This window comes from Mytilus californianus, unplaced genomic scaffold, assembly GCF_021869535.1.
Source record: "Mytilus californianus isolate M0D057914Y unplaced genomic scaffold, xbMytCali1.0.p SCAF_9, whole genome shotgun sequence".
Classification (NCBI taxonomy): domain Eukaryota; kingdom Metazoa; phylum Mollusca; class Bivalvia; order Mytilida; family Mytilidae; genus Mytilus; species Mytilus californianus.
In genome coordinates this window covers 93561556-93587402 of record NW_026262745.1, presented here as the reverse complement: position 1 = coordinate 93587402, position 25847 = coordinate 93561556, and the positions used below count along the sequence as shown (strand labels likewise).

Here is a 25847-nt window from a genome sequence, read left to right as displayed (position 1 = left end):
CTTTCTCAGTACAATTTTCTTAAATCTTTATTTTCTGTAAATCGTTTGTAAATTGGTCAATATCAAAAGTTTTTTAAATTCTATATGTTATGTTCCTACGTTTTTGTGCAGGTAAAATCCAACCACAACATAGAAATAATATTTGTGACCGTCACTAACACCATTTAAACTATTTGTTGTTTTAAAACACATATTCTTTATACTTGTAATAATAAATCCAAAAAGACATTTAACCAGTTGTGACAAGTTGAAAATAACCGTGACACACTGTCCCTTGGTGTCTCCTGCAGATGAACAAATTTTCCATCTTTTATATATGATAATAATTTAAGTTTGCTCAAACTTTATTATTTATATTTTTATTTGTGCACTGCTGGACATAGAAATATTAATGGTAATAAGAAAGTAACATGAGGAAGGGAGAAAAAAAAATAGTCAAGAGTACTTTTAATGTATTTTTGTTATTATGCTATTTTCATTTGTCTATTATAATATCTGTCATGTTATATACTGTACAATGCCTCGTGTTTGTTGCTTATACTATCATAATTATTAATTGTAAATGCCCCCTATGGGTCCTTGATTAGAATAAAAAAAAAATTGATTTGATTTAAATATCAAGTAAAGTCTGAGATTTTTCATCAGACAACATAGCAAATTTTAGGTATAAACCAAAAATTATTCTCATTTGACACAAAAATTTATCTAATGATTTTGTTAAATTTTCAATAAAGCCATAATTTTTCATGGATGTAGGTTTGCATGCTCCCATAATAAGGCAAGTTAGCATCATTTATATAAATTTCATAGAAAATATTTTCAATATAGATTATGTTAAAAAAAAAAAAGTTTGGTCGTATTTTTTGGTAATTTTCTTTTCTTTGGCATGTTTGAAATACCTTTCGTGATCCCTTATTACACGTATAGTTATTCATGTTATAAACCGTTTCAGCCACCCCTTTTTATTTTTTCCCAAACAAGTCCGGAAATGAGAAAACCGATAAAAGTTCTAAATTTCGATTCGGTTCAGAATATTGAAGCGCCACCTGGAATTTAAAGGCGAGCGGGAAGGTAAATATATAAACAAATGCATTTTCCACGCAAATCTGAAAATCAGGACACTATGAATTATTTGTATCCGTTAATATTACATGGTTCATAAAATTGCATCAGCTTAACACGAGGTCACAACTTTCAGATGAACGTTTTTCAAAAGCTATTTATTTAAATTAGAAAGAGAGATCGGCTGTACACCATGTACACAGGGGTTTGTTACAATTTGCCGGGTTTACTATCCATACGAACCCCGAAAAAAAACAGCAAGGTCTGAGGAGGTCATACTGGAAGTATGTGGAATCTATTGTAACACCACCAGAAGATAACATCATCGAAAATCGTGGCTGTATCACAGGGGTTTGTTACAATTTGCCGGGTTTACTATCCATACGAACCCCGAAAAAATGTTTTCGGGGTTCGTATGGATAGTAAACCCGGCAAATTGTAACAAACCCCTGTGGCTGTATGAAGAGATTTCTAGACATTCATAAAGCACAAAAGAAGTGATGGAAATGAAGTCTCACCACTGAAAAAAGATGGCCTACTACATTCAGCAGGTCAGGAATAAGCACCAATTGGTGGATTATACCTCAATTGACGTATAATCCACCAATTGACATATATTGGTATAGGTGTAATACCACCATTGATTTTCCCCTATTAGTCTTTGTTAAATTTGCACTTTTCAAAAAATTGTGCAGAATCTATCTTTGTTTCAAATAAAGAAATACTTGGCATGAGTAAAGTTTTATCCTGTCCAGTACTATAGAAAAAATTTCACATAACATTTCATTGCATATAAGAAAATAACCATCACTGGAAGTAAACCAATCAAATGTTCCCCCTTTTTAACCTGTGTACAAGCTTTAGTAACCATGTAACCTCAAGTTTCCAAAATATTCTATAGAAACCCCAAATAAAAAAATAATGGTGCTTTGAAATACCCAAGATATATGTTTATGACCCAGAAATGTTTTACTGCAATGAAATGTAGGATCAATTACCTACAACTGTCAAATTCAAGGGAATATTTTTTTTCGACCTATTTTCGTATGCAACCGGATGTGACGTACTATGATTTGGTGGTATTACACCTATAGACCAATTGACGTATAATGCAAGTTTTTTTGTAATAAAATGCTAGTGTGAGATAGGAGCATCATTTTGCAACTTACAACCTATTTTATGACCATTATTGAGTCCTCCGAATGTTTCAGTTTTGTCAAAGCCTGCTGCATCTCTTGAAAATGCATGTGTACAACAATTCTTTTGTTGAAACATCTGTACTATTGACCATGATTGACTTTTAATAATGAAAGTCAAGTATTAACAAAGAGCTCCATTCACCTGTGGAGTTGTACTCATAATCACATGACTGCAGACAGTATTGATGTCCATTGACAGGTGATTAGTGATTGACAAGATAACAATAGAAGAAACTGCAAATACAATTATTGATTAAATGCAATATGTTATGTCACTATACTAAACTAGGAATGTTTAACATGTTTTCATACAATACTATGGTTTTAAGAAAACAATGCTCCATTTTGGTTGAATAATTTGCTTTGAAAAACAAAGAATTATACGTCAATTGGTCTAGATACCATTATATGCCAATTGGTGGATTATACGTCAATTGAGGTATAATCCACCAATTGGTGGTTATTCCTGACCTGTTCAGATCCTTTGGATAAAGCAAATATACTTAACCAACAGTTCCAGTCTGCTTTTACTGAAAAAACAAGCTTTTCTAACCAGGAATTCCAAGACCGATGTGGATCTTCAAACAAAAGTTATCCATCTATGCCAGAAATTAACATCACAGATAATGGAATATTGAAAATACTAAAAACCTAAATCCACACAAGGCAGCTGGTCCAGACCAAATTACAATGTACATCTAAGGTTCTAAACGAACTAGCCACCAAATTAGCACCATATTCAGTATCATCTTTCAAAAGTCATATGAATCTGGAGAATTACCAATAGACTGGAAATTGGCCAACGTCTGTCCTATCTTTGAAAAAGGTCAAAAGTACGAAGCAGAAAATTACCGCCCAGTATCTTTAAGTTATAACGTGTATAGCCTGCAAAATAATGGATCACATAATTACCAGCAACATCATGGCTCACTCAGACAAACATAATATCCTACATCCTATGCAGCATGGGTTCCGCAAAAAATTATCATGCGAAACTCAACTCATCAAGTTCATAGATGATATCACACAAAACCTGGATGAAGGAAAGCAAACAGATTGCTTAATCATGGACTTCTCCAAGGCTTTCGACAAAGTAAGCCATTCACTACTGATCCATAAACTAAGGCGATACAGGATTGATGGTAAAACCAACAGATGGATTCTCAGTTTCCTAAGTGGTAGACAACAGTCAGTAGTGGTTGAAGGAGTAAGCTCTAGCCTCATTGATGTAGAATCAGGAGTACCACAGGGTTCAGTCCTAGGTCCAGCACTTTTCCTCTACTACATCAATGATATGCCAGAGGGGGTACGATCATTTACCTAACAATAACATCAGATGCAGATACCACAACACTGCATGAGGACCTGAACAAATTATCAGACTAGGAACAACGATGGCTCATGAAGTTCAACGCAGACAAATGCAATGTCATGACCATCAGCAAGAAAAGAAATCCAATCACAAAAGACTACATCCTACACAGCCATGTACTGGAGAGAGTATCGGCTGCAAAATATCTTGGAGTTACCATCAGCTCAGATTTAAATTGGAGCACCCATGTACATAACATCTGCCAAAAAGCAAATAAAACTATTGGGTTCTTAAAAAGAAATTTAAACATCAACAACAAACAACTGAAAGAAAACGCATACAAGTCATTAGTAAGACCAACACTAGAATATGCAAGTGCAGTTTGGGACCCCCATCAACAAAACAAGAAAAAAATTGAGATGGTACAACGCAGAGGGGCTAGGTGTATGTTACTAACAAATACCGTAACACATCATCAGTAGACGCCATGATACAACAACTGGAGTGGCAACAATTAGAAGAGAGGAGATCAACAACAAGGATGTGCATGATGTACAAAATTACTAATTGCCTAGTTAATATAGATGCAACATCTAGGCTTATTCCAATAAGCCGAGCATCAAGAACAACTGGTACTGGATGTTACCAGGTTCCCCTTTGTAGAACCGATATAAGGAACATGTCATTCTATCCAAAATCCATACGGGAATGGAATGCCTTACCACTTTCCACTACCTCCGCCCGAGTCTTGAATGCTTCAAGGCTCGGCTAACAAAATAGACAAAAACACTGTTTTTAAAGAGCACCTGTATATAGGATTTTAACCTTCACAAAATGTAAATATTGTAAAAATTCAATTTTCTTTGGACTTCATGCGCAACACACAGTGGCAGAATAATCAGACAGTTGATTGCGGCCGCTTAATTGGAAGAAGAAGAAGAAGAGAAGAAGAAGAAGATTAAGGTTCATCATATCAAATGGACAAATATGGCCGTATTTTCACCTCAAAAACTACTCTGTGTACAGACTTACCTGTGCAGTTTGGAAAGTTTTAAGGCCTGGCATCCACTAGATGTATAAAAGTTAAATGTATTTTGCATATCAGAAAGATAAAATCTTTTTTGGATTTTAATGGGCATTTTTTTTCGTTCCTGCAGAAGGTGTAAAAATAAACTAAGTTTGGATACTACTTTGAGATGCTCCCTCTCAGGTAACAACTGGTTTCTATTGTATTGATTGTCCTTGATTGGCATGGACAATAGATATCTACACATCTATAGGTGAGTTAAAGGTAGTATTAAATTGAGTGGACAGTATCAAATGCAATTCAGGTGTTTGTTTATTTTTACACCTTTTGCAGGAAGGAAAAGACATGCCCATCAAATTCTAAAAACGATTTTATCTTTCTGAAACACAAAATGCATTTAACTTTTATATATCTAGTGGATGCCAGGCCTTAAAACTTTCCAAACTGCACAGGTAAGTCTGTACACAGAGTAGTTTTTGAGGTGAAAATATGGCCATATTTGCTCATTTGTTATGATGAACCTTAAAAAAGGGGGTTGGGTTCCAAATCAGTCAATGAGTCATTCTGTACAATTTGAAAAGTTTTAAAGCCTGGCAGCACGTAGATAAATTAATGTTACATCTGCTTCTGCCAGATAATGGCCACAATCAACAAACTGATTATACTGCCATGGTTTTGGTGCGCATATGAGACCTCCCCCCATATTTTTGAATTTAATTCAACATGGCCACTTTGTTGTTTTCTATTTTGTATAGCATGGTTAGTCTTGTTTCTTTCCTTCTGTGTTGTAAGGATGTCCATTTGAGATGTTTCTATTTTGCAAATCCTTATAAAAAAAAAAATCTTTGATTGTGACGTGTGATTGTTAGTGTTTTATCTAAATGATCTAAAGCAATTTAGCATGGCACAGTGCCATGCCCTTTTTTCTAATGCCATGTGCCCTTTATCTTTATTTGGATCAAGGTTGGGTTTTTAGCTGATCAAAGGGCGACAATCATTGACTAAAGTTGGTACATGTGTAGCATGTTATTTCATGATCACTTCCTCGAGAATTGAGAGCATACATCAAATCATTCTTAGTTTCAGCAAAATAAGTGTGTTACTTTATTAGAACGTGATGAAAATTGTGGAAGTAAATTTGTAATCCATTTATTGCAAAAAAAATGTCACATTCCTTTCCAAAATGGGTGCCAAACATGGTTTATTTTTGTAAATTTTCTTCGTCCGTCATTGAAATATTGTGCGAAGTAAGGATCAGAGTCGGTTAACGGACCAGCTATGAATGAAATCCGTATTTTGACAATAAAGACTACGAACACATGAATGGCACAGCTGACAGAAAAATATTGATCCTAAAAAAAGAAAAACACATTCCACAAGCATTAACATATTTTTGATTAGAACACTTGATTTATGGTACTTGACAACTTGTATTATGATGGCGCTTTGCCATTGTTTAATTATCTCCCGCCATCATCAAAGTGTTCTCATCTTTAAAGAAGCTCTGAGGTATATCTGGCTGAAGATAGCTAATCACTTGTACAGGTAGATTGACACACCTGACAGGATAAAGATAGACGATTAATTGCATTATTTGATTACATTTCAGTTTACATGCATATTATAATAAAGATAATTCAGTAACGATGAAAAAAGTTTTAAAAAATCTAAACTTGTGCTTATATTTTGACTAAAGCAATCAGCATGCCTCTTTTTAAACGAGTACAAAATAGAACATAATTTAATGTCAAATTATACAATAGCTACAATTGCTGATAATATTCTATCACTTTACAGGTTAAAAAGTAATTACATGAATATTAACTGCAACTTGATAATCTGAAGAAATTACATATCCTAATTCTGAATTCATTTCAGAGTTTACAATAAAATCAAAACATCCGGTTTACATACATTACCAAAAGATGCATGTAATATTGTTGCATAATCTATAACCATAAAATTTGCAATTTAGAATTGTTAAATCCATTTAAGTTGTAAACATTAGCCCTCCAAATCTTCCGTCAACGTTTTACAAAATGGGTACGCAACTTCATGCAAATTGTTATCCCCCCTTTGACTACTATGACCTCACGGCTTAAAATAGAACAAGGGAAGTTTTACAAATATCTAATACCTTGCAATTGAAAGAACATTTGTTTTTGTTATACAGATCAAGGTCTTACATGCAGATAAAACAATGTCATGTTCATAATTTTATGGAAATTTATTTCTATAATTGGTCATTTTATTTTTGCCTATGCAGGTTTACCATGTCGGAGGACAAAGTTATTCCAGTACGTGTTGCGATACGTTGTCGACCCCTGATCGCAAAGGAATTGAATGAAGGATGTCAGAAGTGTGTACGTTTTATCGACAATGAACCCCAGCTTGTCCTAGGTTCCAATAGATCTTTTACTTACGATTATGTTTACAGTCCTGATCATTCCCAGCTTAAGGTTTACGATACTGCAGTCAAACATCTGGTCAAGCACATCTTCAAAGGTAGGATACTTACAATTGTGATCACTCCTAGCATGAGGTTTACGATTCCTCTGTAAGTGTTAAGCATCTTATCTATGGTCAAGGGTAAGTCACATACAGTGGTGATCTTTCCCAGCATGAGGTTTACGATTCTACTATCAAACATCTTGTCTTAGACTAGCACATGTATGGTCTAGGATAAGTCATCTTCATTCTGATCATTTTAAGGGTTATTCCATTAAAATGTTTGTGGGAGGGTAGGAAGGGACCTTCAAAATATCCCTACAACCAAGAACCATTTTTAGATAATTTTGCATTATGGTATTAGGCGCATACTGAAAAAAGACCCATGACCCACATTCAATAATCAAAGTTTACTTCCTACCCTCCCACATACATTTTAATGGAATAGCCGGAAAGATGATATAGAATAACGAGATGTGGTATAATGGCTAACTAACCGACCAAGATATAAAGTGACAAATTTTAGAAAAACATTACAGCCTTCAATAATGAGCAGAACCAATACTGTATAGCAATCTTTCTTTGAAAGCCCCTGACATAATAAAATTGTCAATCAATTCAAGTGAGAAAACCAACAGCCTAATTTATATACCAAACATCAAATGAAAAACAATTATGATGTACAGCATGTTGTACTGTAAAGATTGACAACCATTGATAACAGGCTCTTGATTTGGGAAATGATTCTGTTGTAAAACATTTTTAAAGGTAGGTGAAGTTAAGTACACACACACAAGATAGGGTTTTTAAGAAATTGTTCTCTATACACAGATACATATAATTTTGAAAATTCTAATGCATGCTGGACTGATTCCTTAAATTTTATATTTTGTCCATTTGAAATTAAGAAGAAACTGACAACAAATTGTCAGCTTGCCACTTTTTCTGAATGCATTATAAACAGATTTGAGCAATAGACTTTGATAGACAAAGCTATATATTATATAAAAGAAAACTATATATGTAACACTCCCAAACGTGTCCTTCCCCCCAAATGTGTCAGATTCCCCAAACGTGTCTATTCTCCCAAAAGGTGTCCGTAATATTCAATATTCCCCAGACATGTCCGATTTCATAACCCCCAAATGTGTCCAATAATTGTTATTCGCCAACACGTGTCCACTATTTAACACCAGAACGTCTCACATCTTTTAGCGCTAATACATGTATGCCTTAAATGAAATCGATAACGTTTACGGCATTCTATGATTGGGGACACAGGTGTTGATGTTGTCATTTATTAACGTTAGTTAGATCTTGTTAGTTCAATGCCAGTTTTTAATGATTATCATAATTGCAAATTTAATTTTTAACATATAAATTAACTTTTGACTGAATTTGCTTATTGTCCAGTTGCAAGTATTTCATACTCATTTAGAGCGAACATACACATAATTCTAGAGTTGAATTAATTGTTTACTATGTAAGTTATTTTGTACTAATAAATTCTGATGATTATAACAAGAGACCAAAATGACACAGAAATTTACAAGTATAGGTCACCGATGCCTTTTATATTAATCTGAATATTGCACGGCGGGCTTTCAGCAGAACTGACTTTCTTTAATTTTTGTCAACAGTTCTAATACTTTAAAAGCTCTTCAAATCGTAGACGGGCTATCAGGGTTTTTTTTTAATAAATTTCAGGTTTCCAGCATCACTAAAGGCACACGATCAAAAGACATAACGTCCAGTGACAAATATTTCATGCATTATTTGAACGACATCATGTTAACAATGCACTAGTTGGGATTTTCATGTAAAAAGTTTAAGAGCGAGTAAAGACCAATTTTGTTATGACTTCAGTAAGAAACTACTTCAATCTCCATTATGTAATACGATGCCGATTTAAATAAAATGTGCGGAAATTTATAAAAAATGTTGCCTTCAAAAATACAACCTATGGTACCATGAAAGAGTGAAATGCTATAAAGGTTTTAATGCGCAGAGAAAGTGACATTCTCCCTACGCGAGTTATCTAAATTAAAAATAACTGAGCATGGCTGCTTACATTTACATCCAACATAGCCAAACGGCCACCCTGCTTTAATCCAGGTTATACTGTTTGTTTAAAAAGACTTACAGTAATTTATTTTTTTAATTTTTTAATGAAATAGTAAACTGAGTATACGTTAGTGAAAAAGCAATAACCAAATAACATACATATTTATAATATGGACACGAATGATAGTTCCTATTAAAGATAAAAAAAGCTTTGATATTTGATGAATTGGACACGTTTGGGTGTTTATTAAAAAAAAATGGACACGTTTGGGCGTTTATACAAATGACAAGCTTTGGAGCACTTTAAAAACTAGACATGTTTTTGCAGTTCAGTGACGTCGATGTGGACACATTTGGGGGAATCGGGCACGTTTGGGGGGAAGGACACGTTTCTGAGTGTAACATATATATTCTTTATTTAATATAAAAAAGATGTGGTATGATTGCCAATGAGACAACTCATCACAAGAGACCAAATGAACATATATATTCTTTTCCACTTCCTGGCAAAATGAACAGTAACTAAAAGGGTATAGTTATTTGGGTGGCAAAGTCATTTTATTATTGCAATGTATTGAAACATATACTGTACATATTTAGATAAGGTATACATGGTGTATAGAGCAAGTTACATGGAATTCAATTGTTTTAAAATAAAATGACTTTATGATTAGGCATTGTTCTGGAGAATTGATGTTTGCCTGAAAGGATGATCTTCTCGAAGATTGAAGGATTGGATTTCAAATTTTAAATTAATACTGCACAGTACATGTAAAAATACTCTAGGGAAAATATATACTTGTTACACCTCTTTCACATAAGTTTGATTAATATATGTGTTAACAATTGATGTGTATGTTTCAGGGTACAATGCAAGGTTTTAGCTTATGGACTGAATAATATATTTGTAAACAATTGATGTGCATGTTTCAGGGTACAATGCAACAGTTTTGGTGTATGGACTGAATAATATGTTTGTTAACAATTGATGTGTATGTTTCAGGGTACAATGCAACAGTTTTAGCGTATGGACAAACAGGAAGTGGGAAGACTTACACTATGGGAGGATGTTATGACATGGTTGGTGAAATAGAAAAAGGTGTCATTCCGCGTGTTATGCAGGAACTGTTCAATGGAATGGAAGATAGACCAGAGTATTCGTTCACTGTTAAAGTTTCATATTTGGAGGTAAAAACAAAACAAATATTTGCTTGTGATGCAAGCAGCAGCAATTTATATAGTTGTAAGGACATAAAATTAAAAAGAAAAATATAATGCTAACAGAGATGTTTATAGATTTTAACACTGTTGTGATTAAATTATTGATAATTCTATATTCAGGATTGTGAGTATGTTCAAATGTTAAGAGATGAGAATTTTTTTTACTCCTAATCAAACAGGAAGATTGTGTTTCTTTCATATGTACTTCAATCTTTGTATAGCTATTATATGACACCCAAGGGTATAAGGTCTGACTTCATCAAACATTTTCCACACTGTTTCTAAATTGAAAAACTATCTTCTTTGCTTCACTGTTCTGATACCACTACATTTGGCTTAAAGATGTTGTCTCTTTGGCATATTTCCATTCTGAATTTTATTTCTTAGCCACATCATCTAGTTTGGTCCCTGATAAAGAATACAATATAAATTTTCTTTTTTTTCTTTCAGATATACAATGAGGATATAAATGACTTACTGTGCCCAATGTCTAAGAGAGAGCCGTTGGCTATCAGAGAAGATGCTACTGGAGGAATCAGGGTAAACATTGTCGTGTAAACACTGAATATCTAATTATAGAACTCATAAAAAATAGATTAGGGGATTCACCTAAAATACTTAATAGTTCAGACCAATTCAACCACCAACACCCAAATAATATGAATAAAGACAATGAAATGAATAAAAAAGATGACCGGATTCACCAAAAACACTGGATAGTACAACTGACCAACACAGAAAAATAAGAAACAATTAAAGACAACAAAACTCATGAAAAGGGTGACTGGATTCACGTCAGATATCTTACAATACTTGTAACAAACCAAATCAAACTTCAATGACCAATAAAGACAATGAAACACATCATATTACTAGAAGTAAGACTTACTGATAAAAGTCTCATTCAAAGAAACATGTAGATTTTAAATGGAGTAATTGAGATAAATTTCCAACCAAACTTCTCTTTGTACTTTAGTTACCAGGTTTAAGAGAGAAAACAGTGACGTCCTACGAAGAAACATTGACCTGCCTTAGCATGGGAGGTCAAGTCAGAACAACTGGAGCCACTGCTATGAATAGCACGTCCAGTAGAAGTCATGCTATCTTTACAATACATGTGGAAATGAAGAAAAAAGATGATGAGTATGTCCAATATTAGTTTATAGACAAAGGACACTAAATGTCGATATCTCACTTGTCGTTAATTTCAATGCATAACTTTTCTGTGGTGGGCTTTAATTTACACATCGAATAAAAAGTATGTCCTTTGCATCAATATTGTGGATTTTGTACAAATTGTTTTTTTGTTGATATTTATTATGAAGTTTTTTCAATTGTGTTAATCATTTAACTTGTAAATATAGTTGGACTGATTTGTCTTTATAAACAAAGAATGTCTTGAAAATTATCTCTAAAAGTAGTCCTAGGAACAAAAGAAACTGATTCTATGTTAAGGTGGTACCCAACACTTTGACTTAATTAATTTGGCTCGTTTAATTTTCATAAAATTTTGACAAAATATTTACTTTGACCCTTTGAAAAAAAGTATAAAAATTTCAAAAAACTTGAACCAATCACTTTCACGGAAAATTTCATTGCATATATAGCAGTTTGACAAAGACTAATTTTGATCATTGAGAAGCTTGATATTTCCTTAATAGAACGTGATTAAAACATAGGTGATTTTACAGAGTTATCTCCCTGTAGTGTAAGGTACCACCTTAAAGTCTAATTTTCTATTATAGAAATGACACCTGTAGTGCCAAGTTCCACTTAGTAGATCTAGCAGGATCTGAGAGAGCAAAAAAGACGCAGGCAGAGGGAGAAAGATTTAAGGAAGGGGTGAACATCAATAGAGGACTTTTATGTTTAGGCAATGTCATCAGTGCACTGGGTGATGACAAAGAGAAAAGGTCCTATATTCCATATAGAGACTCCAAGTTAACAAGACTTCTTCAAGGTAATACTATAGAAGGAAATTATTGATATTCTGTTTTCTAATATGAAGCTCCTGTTTTGCTTTATAAACAAAGACATGTTCTATCTAATATATATATATATAATTCCAATAAAACATGGGGAAAACATGCTTACCATTGTAATAGACTTTACAGTTGTATTTTGAACAATGCTGGAGATCAAAATGAATATTTCTGTAGGAGATGATCACTTTGAAATTCAAGAAATTTTTTTGAGGAACAGTTTAACACTTGGTTATCTAAAATGTCTTTACCTCATTTTTCAAAATGGTTTATCTTTTAGTGTCAAAACTCAATATACAGATATTGACAAATTTTATACCTACCCATGTTAAAATAAGCATAAAGCACAAAGTGAAAGAATTGTTTCTTAGCTGACCTTGTGGGTAAGGGTAACATCAGTTTAATCCTTTCTGTGGATGGTTACTGGTCATGGTATTTTATTGTGACAGGTCATGAATAGGGGAATACCCAATATTTCACTGCAGACTTTCTTTAAATATAGTGGACAGTTTGAGAAATTATACAATTATGCTATTATGCTAGACTGATAATGACCTTCAACTGCCCAAATATTCAGGAGCAAATATAGTATTAATTACTTTTTTCCTGGGATTATTGATGTGTAAACTTACAATTTCACTCTCAATCTTTACATTAAAGAACTCTGGTAATTTTTTAGTGATTTAAAAAAAAAAATTCTGACATGTGAAATAAACTCTTTATGATAACTTTGTCTTCAAACTGTAACTTTTTAAATAAGTTATAAATGTTTCATTTGATTAAAGTAAGATAATCCTATCTATAATTTTCACTCTTAATTTCATAATTTCTAGATTCATTAGGAGGGAATTCCTATACTCTCATGGTAGCATGTATCAGCCCAGCAGATACTAACATGGAAGAGACATTGAACACATTACGCTATGCTGACAGAGCCAGAAAGATCAAGAACAAACCTATAATTAACCGTGATCCACAGACGGCAGAGATCATAAGACTGAAACAGTTGGTAAGGATCAGTTATGAGGGACTTAGGCTAGTCCATTGAAATGTAGTGGGTGGGGAAGGAAAGTTTAATTTGTGGACATTGATCATGGGTCATTTATTGTTGTCTGTTTATTTAATTTATGCAAAATTACTGTAGATTATTTTTTGGAAAAATCCAGAGACATCGTATTCTCTCCAAAAATTTAGTTTTTCAAATGTTTTATCCGAAAAACATACACATCGATCTATATTTTTCAAGATCAGCTATAGTGAAAGGAGGGGATATTATAAAGTATTTGTGCAATGCTAGGCGGTGTTGAAACTTGTCATAGAAGTATGAAGTGAAAAGTTCAGCATCTTACCCAAGTTTAGGAGGAAGTAAAGAATCAGATCTACTTTAACACTGTTAGGTTGATGTTCTAGGCACTTACCAAATATTCTAATGCCTGGTATTTCTTAATTATAGGAAATCTGATGAACAAGGTATAATTTATAGTTGTCACTAGTGACTTCATGTAGGCAGACATATTATCTTCTGAGAAAGCCTTAATTCATCGATACTCAGGGTTATCATCCTTGATCTACATTGATCTACATAAAATATTCTATTCCATTTTCACATTTACAAAATGTATATTATAAAAAGAAATTGTTTTAAAATCATTGAATATAAAAGGCAAAAACTGAAAAGTAATATTAAAGTCTGGCTTGATTTATATTAACTCCATGAAAATAAACTTATCTTAGGGTTCATATAAACATTGAGTAATATGCCTATAAATTATCAGTCACCAGAACGTTTAAACATAATACTATTTATATATTTGCAGGTAATAGAATTAGAGACAAGACTTCAGTCTGGGGGTTTAACAATTAAGTGTGAGAGTTCAGTAGCTACATATACATCAGTATTTTCATCTACAACATCTACTACAGCATCTACATCCATGTCATACGCGTATGTATATTTATCAAGGAGATGATGAGATATTCTGTCTCTATTTTTACCTTTGTCACCAACAGCAAGAGCCTGTCAGGTAACCACTGGACTCTGTCTTTCATTCTTGTCTGTCCAAAAGACCTTTGGTAGAAAACTTTTGTAAAAGTTTCTTGGCTTTTAAAAAAAGGAATGATTTTATATTTGGTCTGCAACTTGATAATGTTGAGTTGTAGCATGAAATCAATTTTCACATCTGCCATGCAGCCATTACTGGCTTGCCTATAGGTTAGATATATATGACACATACAAGGAAAATTTCGATAAAGTTTTCTTTGCTTCAACAAAAGGAAATGATCAATTACTGTAAACCAACTAATTTTCGCAAGTGATTTATTTTCGCGTGTTTTCAAAGAAAAAAGTAACGCAAAAATTAATCGTCACGAATATTTAAAACTGGGATCTTCCCTTATTTAAAAGTATCAAGTAAATTTGAAAATCGCGAAAAGTAAATCGCCACGATGTGGCATACAAAGGGCTAAACACAAAATAAAGTATCTGCGAAAATAAGTTGGTTTACAGTATGCTTTAGAATACATGTTACCTCGATCAATTTCATGCAGGGACACAGGTCAAGACCTGGAATTGGTCAGTTTTGAATTTCTTCTTGCTTAGATTGAATGATTTACAGTTGTGTTACAGAAATATTTTGATTATTTCATAGAAAACGACTAATTGGACAATTTTAATTTGAAATTTTTGTCTCAAAAGTACTCTCTAAATGTATGTTAATCTTCCAATTACTCAATGAACCTTCAATTATAGATTTCTACTTTAATAGTCTACAATGGTTTATCTCAAACAGAAGAATTCCTTTAAAAATTATGCAGGAAAAAGAACATGAAAAAAATAGAAAAGTTAAACATCTCATTTGAAAATACTCACAATTATATACTACATGTACATTTAAAAAACTTTAATAATATCAGTTTATATTTCCGTACATTTAGAACTAAAATTTTATATTTTTATATTTTTTCAGAGATCAGGACTCTATTATGGACAAAGTCAAAGAATTGGCAGAGAAAAACAAACAGCTAGAGGTAATCTTCAATGTGTTTATCACACATATCATATTAGTAGGGTCAAAGCATCTCATACTACTATTGGTAATTTCATGCTTTTAAACGGAATAAAAAGAACAATACACTACTGGTGGAAAATCTATTATACGTGAATTTTAGTATGAATAATATTAAAGATGCATTATTGATTTTTTAAGGTGGATCAAAGGTATATAATTCTTGAGATAGAATTTTCTTATACTTTTCCAAAATGAAGATTTTACTATGCTTTTTTCAAAAGAATAATAAAAAGTATGGGTCACAGTGCTATTTTCAAAGCTATGAGTCGTTGAAAATTGCCTAAATTTGGTTAGATTGTTCATGAAAAAACACATTTGTGTGCATAAAAAAAAAATCTATGAGATAGAATTTTGAAATAAATTGTGAGAAGACAGGTTTTATAATATATTTTAAGAAAATAAAAAGAAAAAATGGAACTTGTTTTCTTGCTACAAGTAAAAATAAAAAATTTCCCTATCAGTCCAGTATATATTTTTTACTTAAAGAGTTATATCCCCTAAAATGGCTTATTTAAAAAAAATTGATTCTAAAAACACAAAATTTAATATTTGTTTAAATATTTTGAGTTATACAATAAATCACCAAGTTTTCTTTATATAAATTAACAGTCTAACCAATAAATTGCAAATCTGTCTCCACATTTGCAGATTTGGGCAAATAACTTGACCGATTTTGTACTGGGATTGTACAATTCAAGATGGCGGTATACCATGAATCTACCTTAAGAGTTTGATGGAATCAAATTGTCCTACAACTTCCTATAATTTTGATGTTTTTACTATTTATATAAGGACCATTTGCCTCTGTACCTTTGGCACAGTTGATTTATGTCTTGATGTGTTTTGTTATTTCAGGAAGAAAATGAGAAGTTGTCAGATGAACTACAGAGAGCTGTTGATAACAGTGCTAATCTATGTGAGAAAGTTATCAAGTTAGACCTGAAATGTGAACGATTGAAAAACAGACTGGATGATTTCAAAAAGGACACTGGGTATAAATAAATTACATCTAGAGTTTTGTCTTTAGTCTACTGTGGATTCATTAATATTCGTGGGATACCAATTTTCGTGGATTTCATGGTTACGTGTGAACCATGAATTTAAATGTTCAACGAAGTACAAAATTCTATTGGCTTCTATGCAGACTTTGGAAAAACCATGAAATCAAATATCCACGAAAATACGATTTTTCCTCAAACCACGAAAATTGGTACCCACGAAAATAAATGAATCCACAGTATATAGAAAATAAAGCATTGGTAATGTTACGGGACGACCATTATGATATATTTTTTTTTATCTCTATAACTAATGAACCTAAAAATCATTGATTAATCATGCATTTTTATTGTTTGTCAGTAATTTGCACTGATAATAGGTCTAATTTTAATACATGTCTTTAAATACTTAAGGTTGATATACGACAAAAAGGGACCTAAAAACAATAGCCAAAACCATCAATGATCAACTTTGCCTGACAAAATTAGATTTTTTGTTTTTTATAATTTTTTTATTAAAGGAAAATTTTACTTTCATACTGAAGACTGAAAAGAGTAAGAAAATGAGCATTTTGCAGCAGCAAAAAGTTGTATCTCATCTTCAGGTTTATAGCGAGTTTAACTACTTGTTTCTTTATTTTTACCAATTATTCCAGTTTTGTGCTATTTGAATGCCACCCTTGAATATTAGCCAAAAATTCATCATAATGGGACTTTTGTCTGATGTATTATACCGGTGAGCATGCAGAAAACTTGATAATGCAAATATTAAATGGGAAATTATATGACTATTTTCAGGTTGGATTTCAATGTATTAAGTTCAAGTTTAGATGTGAACTCTCATCCAGAGTTGAAAGAACAGATGGACAAATTGAGACATCTTGCTGAGCGAGTTAATGACGATAAGGTAATTAATTTGACAGAAATCAATTATAGTAGTTTATGCCCCACCTAGGGGCATTATGTTTTTAGGTCTGTGCGTCCGTTCATCCGTACGTTGGTTGGTTCGTCCGTCTTTTCTGCTTCAGGTTAAAGTTTTTTATTAAAGTTTTTGGTCAAGGTAGTTTTTCATGAATCCAATCAACTTGAAACTTAGTACATATGTTGCCTATGATATGATCTTTCTTATTTTAATGCCAAATTAGAGTTTTGACCCCAATTTCACGGTCCACTGAACATTGAAAATGATAGTGTGAGTGGGTCATCCGTGTACTATGGATACATTCTTGTTTTTTGTTGTTTTTTCGCTAATACACCTTGTGTACATCATGGGCAACTGTCATCATTTAGCAGTCGTCATTACAAGTTTGTTTTCCTGCACTATTTGAAGTTTAACTACAAAGTTTAGCATTTTGACACCAATAAAAACTGACTGCTACGAAATAGCACAATAGTGTTGAAAGTGGCCTTAAACACCAACAAATCAATCAATTAATTTGACAAGTGAAGAGATCTTTGCTTAAACCTTAAATTAATTGTCTATGAGATGATACTTCTCTGGTTGAAAGTGGAAGATAACAAATGGGATAAGAAACCAAAAATTAATGGCAAAAAAGGAAAAGAAAAAAAAGTTGGACAACACTTTACTTCTGTGTTGCAAAAGCAAGTACAAGTTAGGCGATATCACAATCCATGGAAATAGGACAGGATGTGTAGTTTCATGTGACACTTTTATTCCATAACAGACAACCATATCATGATGGTATCTTCTTGCAGACACGTAGTGATCTAGCATGTTTGATAAGAATGTGTAAGTCCAGTACAAAACAAGGTTCATACATGTATATCACACTGAATTAAAAGAGTTGAAAAAAATCTTATTACTGTAAATTCAGAAATTATTGCATGCCTTTATTTTTGCGATTTTTCAAGAATGGAAATAAATTGCCAGTTTAATAATTACAATTTCTAAAAAAAAAACAACACGCAAACAGATCTATATTTTAAGTTTTCAGAATGTGAGTTCTTTTTATTGTGATACTAATCAAGTTGCATTATTCACATTAATATAAACCTCGCAATTATTTCTAAATTTACATTATAAATACATATGTAATACTTGAATCTGGACTTTATACGTCTATCTATCCATCCCATTTATACAGCAGTTCACAGTTGTTCAATTGGATTTTTGTCGAGCCTTCGACTTTTGTCGAAAAAGCGAGACAAAGCGATCCTACATTCCGTCGGCGTCGGCGGCGTCGTCGGCGGCGTCCACAAATATTCACTCTGTGGTTAAAGTTTTTGAAATTTTAATAACTTTCTTAAACTATCCTGGATTTCTACCAAACTTGGAAAGAAGCTTGTTTATGATCATAAGATAATATTCAAAAGTAAATTTTGTAAAAAAAAAATTCCATTTTTCCGTATTTTACTTATAAATGGACTTAGTTTTTCTGCCAGTTAACATTACATTCACTCTGTGGTTAAAGTTTTTAACTTTTAACAACTTTCTTAAACTATCCTGGATTTCTACCAAACTTGGACAGAAGCTTGTTTATGATTAAAAGCTAGTATCTAGAAGGAAATTTTGTTAAAATTTTGTTCCATTTTTTCTGTATTTTACTTATAAATGGACTTAGTTTTTCTTCCAGTTAACATTACATACAGTCTGCAGTTAAGTTTTTAAAACATTTATTAGATTCATTAACTATCCTGGATTTTTACCAAACTTGGACAGAAGCTACTTACAATCAAAAGATAGTATAGAGAGGAATATTTTTATTAACTTTTTTCCTCATTTTTGTTGAGCCTGCGATTAACAGCAAAAGTTGGCGAGACACTGGGTTCCGCGGAACCGTTACGAATTTTTTCTTATTGTGCCATAAGACATACTATACATTCTATTTCATTCTCAATTTTATACAACATTTATACACCCTAAATTGAAATGCTGTCATGAAAGAATTCTGATGCACATTTTGACATAGTATTATGGCTTTTAAATGATGCATCAGACCAAACTTTATTAGTCTCCTACCAATAAAGTCGAAGAGGGGCTTAAGGTTTGCATTACGTCTGTCTGTCTGTCCATCTGTCAATCCAGCAAATCAGTTTTCCACCTTTTTTTCCTCCTGCTTGAAGATAGTGTTTTGATATTTGGTATATAGTTTTTATCATGACCAGTTACAGTTCAAGTTGGAATTTTGTTTTGGTTCAATTATATTTTTCGGAGTTATGGTCCCTGATCTTAGTTATCTGTTTTTTAGCAAAGATTTGGTAATATTAGAAAGTTTTGGTTTCATAAATTTCTTTCGAATCAACAGCTTTTCTAATAGAATATATTACAAATTACTGATTACCTTAGCTTTTTGTCCCAGTACAATGAATTTTTAACCTGTAGGGGACTATGTAATGCCATGCAATACTGTCAGAATACTTGTTTACTCTAAAATGTAAAAGCAGTCTGAAAACTCTTCTTGTTTTGATGCTTCTATGGCAGAATAAAATAGTATGTGTGGTTCCAGTTGCATCTTAAAAAAAAGTTTAGGTAGGTAGGGATTTTTTTTTATTTTATGTTTTTTTTTACATTGAGTCTATGGGAGCCACATTCTGACTTCAACAGTGCTTAATGAAAAATGACAAAAAAATCTTTAGGATAGGCTATTATTAAGACTAAAAAGTAGGGTAGGTAGGGTAACTGGAACCACACATATATTTTTATTTGGCTTAAGTTGTGATCGTTTTTTTAATCAATTATAGGAGGAACCAGAAGACAGTATACCAGAACAAGATGAGGATATGGACCAGGCTGAGTCCCTTCCAGGAACCCCAGACAGTAGGGCTATGTCTAAAGAATATGCCTTCAGGCAAGCCAAGATGACAAATGAATTACAAGAACTGAACAAACTGCTGGAGAAAAAGGAACTGCTTGCTAAACAAATGACTCAAAATGATGATCAGATGAAGGCAATGAAAGGCCAATATGATGTAGGTTAACTTAAGAGGGAAGGGGACTATATGGGCTTGATTTTTCACCATTTTATATTTTTGTCGAGCGTTCGACTTTAGTCGAAAAAGCGAGACATAGCGATCCTATATTCCGTCGGCGTCGTCGTCGTCGTCGGCGTCCACAAATATTCACTCTGTGGTTAAAGTTTTTGAAATTTTAATAACTTTCTTAAACTACCTTGGATTTCTACCAAACTTGGACAGAAGCTTGTTTATGATCATAAGATAGTATCCAGAAGTAAATTTTGTAAAAATAAAATTCCATTTTTTCCGTATTTTACTTATAAATGGACTTAGTTTTTCTGCCGGGAAATATTACATTCACTCTGTGGTTAAAGTTTTTAAAATTTTAATAACTTTCTTAAACTATCCTGGGTTTCTACCAAACTTGGACAGAAGCTTGTTTATGATCATAAGATAGTATCCAGAAGGAAATTTTGTAAAATAATAAATCCATTTTTTCCGTATTTTACTTTTAAATGGACTTAGATTTTCTGCCAGGAAACAACACATTCACTCTGTGGTTAAAGTTTTTAAAATTTTAATAACTTTCTTATACTATTTTGGATTTGTACCAAACTTGGACAGAAGCTTGTTTATGATCAAAAGCTAGTATCTAGAAGGAAATTTTGTAAAATAATAAATCCATTTTTTCCGTATTTTACTTTTAAATGGACTTAGATTTCCTGTCAGGAAACAACACATTCACTCTGTGGTTAAAGTTTTTTAAATTTTAATAAATTTCTTATACTATTTTGGATTTGCACCAAACTTTAACAGAAGCTTGTTTATGATCAAATGCTAGTATCTAGAAGGAAATTTTGTTTTCTTCAAGTTAACATTACATTCAGTCTGCAGATAAAGTTTTTAAACATTTATTAGATTCATAAACTATCCTGGATTTTTACCAAACTTGGACAGAAAGTTCTTACAATCAAAAGATAGTATCAAGAGGAATATTTTTATTGATTTACTTCCTCATTTTTGTTGAGCCTGCGATTAACAGAAAAAGTAGGCGAGACACTGGGTTCCGCTGAACCCTTACGAATTTTTCCATTAATTTTCCGTCCATTATGGCTTCTGATTGATTTTTTGTCCATTTTAGCTTTTTCCATTGATTTCCCTACATTTCCGCTTTTTCATTGATTTTCCCCCAAGTTTTAGTTCATTATACCCCCGCTTTAAAAAAGTGGGGATATACTGTTCTACCTCTGTCTGTCCATCAGTCCGCCCATCTGTCCGTCCCATGAATATTTTTCGTCGCATCTTTCTCAGGAACTACATTACAAGGATTTCTGAAATTTGGTTTCAGGGTTTATATGAGTCAGCTATACCGTGTGATGCGTTTTCAGATTCATCACTCAACAACTTCCTGTTTGCCTTATACTTTTAACGGGGTGGGGGTATCATTAGTGAGCAGTAGCTCACAGATTCACTTGTTTAATTGATTTTTTGTCCATTTTAGCATTTTTAATGATTATTTTTCCATTTTTCTCTCCATTTCAGCATGCCATCAGTGGGATGAATTCTGAGATAGAAAGTCTACAGAAAGAGAAAGAGGAATTAGCACAGGCTTTAGAAAATGCGAAATATAACTCGGCAACTAGCAAGTAAGAATTTGTAAATAACAAAATATCAACTTCCGTGGATTCATTTATTTTCTTTGATACCAATTTTGTGAATTGAGGAAAAATTGTATTTTTCTAGATATTTTATTTCGTTTTTTTGCCAAAGTCTTGACACAAGCCTATAGAAAATTTCTACTTTGTTGAACATTTAAATTTGTTGTTCAAAAATTGGTATCCCACGAAGGATAATTAATCCACAATAACTAGTAATAGTAAGTAAAGAATTAAAACTGCAATCTGTAGAATATTAATACAATTTGCAACTATACAGAGATGAACAGTCTAGTCAGTACATTGTGCCAAATAAATTTCAAATCCTACAGAATTCCAAACATAGCTGAAACTAGAAACTTTAGAGAAAATACACCAATAATAGTTACAGAATGTCTATAATAAACTGCAGTTTACAGCCGATTTTATTGAGTGTGTAGGAATAGGTATTATCTTTGGTTAGCTTGCTTGTTAGCTGAACTGTGAAGTCATTATTAGGTCAGGTAAACTACCCTCCTTTATGAGTAGACTAGTCCCACAGATAACCAATTCTATCTGTCTGTCGGACTAGTCTACTCATAAAGGAGGGTAGTTTACCTAACCTAATAATGACTTCGTGGTTCAGCTAGCAAGCAAGCTAACCAAAGATTTTACCTTTTCCTACACACTCAATGAAATCGGCTGTAATACAAATAAATTATGCCAAATAAATTTCAACTCTTACAGAATTAAAAATACAAATCTGTAGTGTATTTGTATTACGGTTCAAGGTATATTTGAAAGTTAGAATTGCAGATGTGATGATTTATGTCATACCTACACATCTAGTTATTATTACAATCTTTCTGGAGATTCCCAAAGTATTATCGGTCGTCCATCTGTCTGTATCACTCTGCTCAGCTGTTAATAAAGTTGCATATCACGGCTTTGTCAGTGGCAGATCCAGGGGGGGGGGGGGTTCTGGGGGTTGGAACCCCCCCTTTTTTTTGGCCGATCAATGCATTTGAATGGGGACATATGGTTGGAGCCCCCCCCCTTTCTCCTGGGTTGGGAAATCCCCTTTTTAAAATGGCTGGATCTGCCCCTGGCTTTGTAACGTCAAATACGTCAACCTGGCCTTAATAACTTTGACCTGGACATATTGTCGACGTCATAATATATGAAATGACGTTGATAAGTTTGACCAGAACTTATCACCAGTTTGCAGCTGAAACAAACAAAACACTTGTTTCTATCATGCATAATACGCAAATACAACCTGATAAATGGATTATCTGAATGTCTTCATATTTATATTGTAAAATATCAGCTGTTTGACACAATATGGAGCCTTTTTGATGTAGTTTGCTGCGCTCACTCAATAAAAAGCTTCATATTGTGACTCGAAGCTGATGTTTTACGATATCAATATGCAGACAACCTGATAATCGGTACATATCATCCGATGTAGGCAATTTATCTCATTCAAACTGTTGAACTATTTGTACTTGTATAGAGTGGCAGAGCAGAGAAGACAAAGATTAAAAGAGTTAGAACAACAGATGTCACAACTTAAGAGAAAAGTCAACGATCAAACAAAACTGTTAAAAATGAAGGAACAGTCAGAAAAACAAGTTTCTAAAATGAATGTGGATATACAGGTAGGGACAGTCAGAAAAACAAGTTTCTAAAAATGAATGTGGATATACAGGTAGGGACAGTCAGAAAAACAAGTTTCTAAAATGAATGTGGATATACAGGTAGGGACAGTCAGAATAACAAGTTTCTAAAATGAATGTGGATATACAGGTAGGAACAGTCAGAAAAACAATTTTCTAAAATGAATGTGGATATACAGGTAGGGCCAGTGTTTCATACAGTTTATATCTAGATTTTTGTCTCTATTGAAAAGGCTATTCCAGAAAAAAATGGACACCACGTATTCAGGCTGTTAGTTTTCTCGTTTGAATTGTTTAAATTTGTCATTTCAGGGCCTTTTATAGCTGACTATGCGGTATGGGTTTTACTCATTGTTGAAGGCTGTATGGGGACCTATAGTTGTTAATTTCTGTGTCATTAGGTCTTTTGCGGAGAGTTGTCTCATTTGCAATCATACCAGTTCATCTTATTTTTATATCTACTCATTTTTAACAAATATTTGGCATTATATTTGTCAATATCTTAGTCCTGAGCTTTAGTATGGTGTAAATCAGGGCTTTCAAAATTATTTTTAGCCAGCCGGACATTTTATATATTATCCCGATTTTAATCCCTTAAGAATAAATAAAGAAAAGGCAATTATGGTAATCAGTTGCCGAGTTGGCAATCCCAATGATTGACATTAAAAAAAAACGATATTAAACTTTCTTTGATTCAAATTCGAAGTTCTGACGTAAACTGTTAAATTGGCAGTGCATCATTCGAAGTGTGCAACATCACCGTACTTATATCTGCCTTAGACTTTTTATTTGTGCAAAATAACGTTGTCAAAAACTTTACTTTCGTTTTTAATCTACCGGATGTTATCTTGACAATGGTAAAACATGGACCTGGGACGGATACGTAAATTCCGTGTACATTTGCAAAGCATGAATGAGTGTATAAGTAGCTCATTCTACGTTATTTCTTCAAGAAAATTTTCGAAATAAACGTGAGATAAAGGTATCTATGACAATTCAAGCATTTTTTGAAGAAATTAGGATGCATAATTAAATTTCACACCTGCGCACATGCGCACACGTGTACTAGTTCAAACAGAGACATGTCTCTGGTTCAAACAATGTGGTTACGACGATTTTTCATTTTCAACTTTTTAATTTTTTCATCAAATCATATTTGTAAATGTATTTCTGATAGTTTAAATCTTTTTAACTAAATAAATTAGATGCAAAACGGTGAAATGTAAGAAAATAACTTTGAATAGACCGATCAATGTCCGGTTCAAAATAGTTTACCTGTCACCTGAACAGGTCAATTTCAGCTGTTTGACAACTAATTAACCTTGATTAAAATGAGAAGGTATTAAAGTAGGGGTTGTTTTGATAATACTTAATGATCATGTCACTTTTATGACCGGAAATGTGTGGCTGTTAAAGGCAAAAGGTTGGGTCAAAAAGATCGCGAATTATGTTAAAAATTATTATGACCGTCTCTTACAAAAGCCTTGAAAACTAAAAAGTAGATGACCGTTTCGTGCTTTGCCCAGCCGGACTTTTACCGGACATTATAGAAATGTCCGGAATATATGACCGTTTTGGAAGCCTTGGTGTAAATATTGACTAATATCTTGCCTATCCATGTTAATATAAGCATATAGCATGACATGATAGAATGTTGTTCTTCTCATAGGAATATTCAAAACTTTTTATGTTTGGAAGGTTACCTATAAGACATGTTCATTAGGCAGTCATTTTCGCTAAAACTATAAAAAAAAATGTTTATCATGATTTAAAGTGTGCAAACACATATACCGTTCCTACTCGCTTATAAGTCGGAAAATTGGGAGTAAAATTCATAATCCAGAGAGGGGGACCGACTAATAGACGAGATCTAGCGAACAGAGGAAAAATCCAAGCTTGAGAAAAGTGGTCAGGAGTGAATTTCCTGGTCAAAACTCGGTTTTTGATTGCCAAACCTACATAAATCAATAAATAAAAAGTTTTTGTTGAAAATAAATGACTATAATACTGTCTTTGTGTTTTATTTGTTCTTTGGTAAACATTTTCTGCAAATTCGTGTTGAAATTCTACTGTTTCCAATTTGTGTATTGATTTTCATGGTCACATGGTTTTCCTATAAACCCAAAAGAAGAGCCAAGAACCAAAAATGAAAAGGAGATAACAATGTACCAAATATGTGAAAGGATGTTTTCAGCGGAGTTATTGTGTCATTATTGTGATATCATGATATCAATTCAA

At 32.8% G+C, this 25847-nt stretch overlaps 1 protein-coding gene across 2 annotated transcripts in view; it reads left to right on the top strand.

Moving 5' to 3' along the window:
• The first annotated feature begins 1035 nt into the window (after positions 1-1035).
• Positions 1036-25847, top strand: part of LOC127714195 (chromosome-associated kinesin KIF4A-like) — a 49635-nt gene continuing 24823 nt past the window's right edge. For both annotated transcript variants that reach the window (XM_052220213.1, XM_052220214.1), the window contains exons 1-14: positions 1036-1071; positions 6867-7105; positions 10116-10300; positions 10784-10873; positions 11310-11476; positions 12079-12293; positions 13149-13324; positions 14133-14260; positions 15282-15342; positions 16239-16375; positions 17180-17288; positions 20084-20311; positions 21839-21942; positions 23447-23591. In XM_052220213.1, coding sequence (XP_052076173.1) covers positions 6874-7105; positions 10116-10300; positions 10784-10873; positions 11310-11476; positions 12079-12293; positions 13149-13324; positions 14133-14260; positions 15282-15342; positions 16239-16375; positions 17180-17288; positions 20084-20311; positions 21839-21942; positions 23447-23591 — 1977 coding nt within the window. In that variant the 5' untranslated portion in view covers positions 1036-1071; positions 6867-6873. The remainder of the gene's footprint in view (positions 1072-6866; positions 7106-10115; positions 10301-10783; positions 10874-11309; positions 11477-12078; positions 12294-13148; positions 13325-14132; positions 14261-15281; positions 15343-16238; positions 16376-17179; positions 17289-20083; positions 20312-21838; positions 21943-23446; positions 23592-25847) is intronic.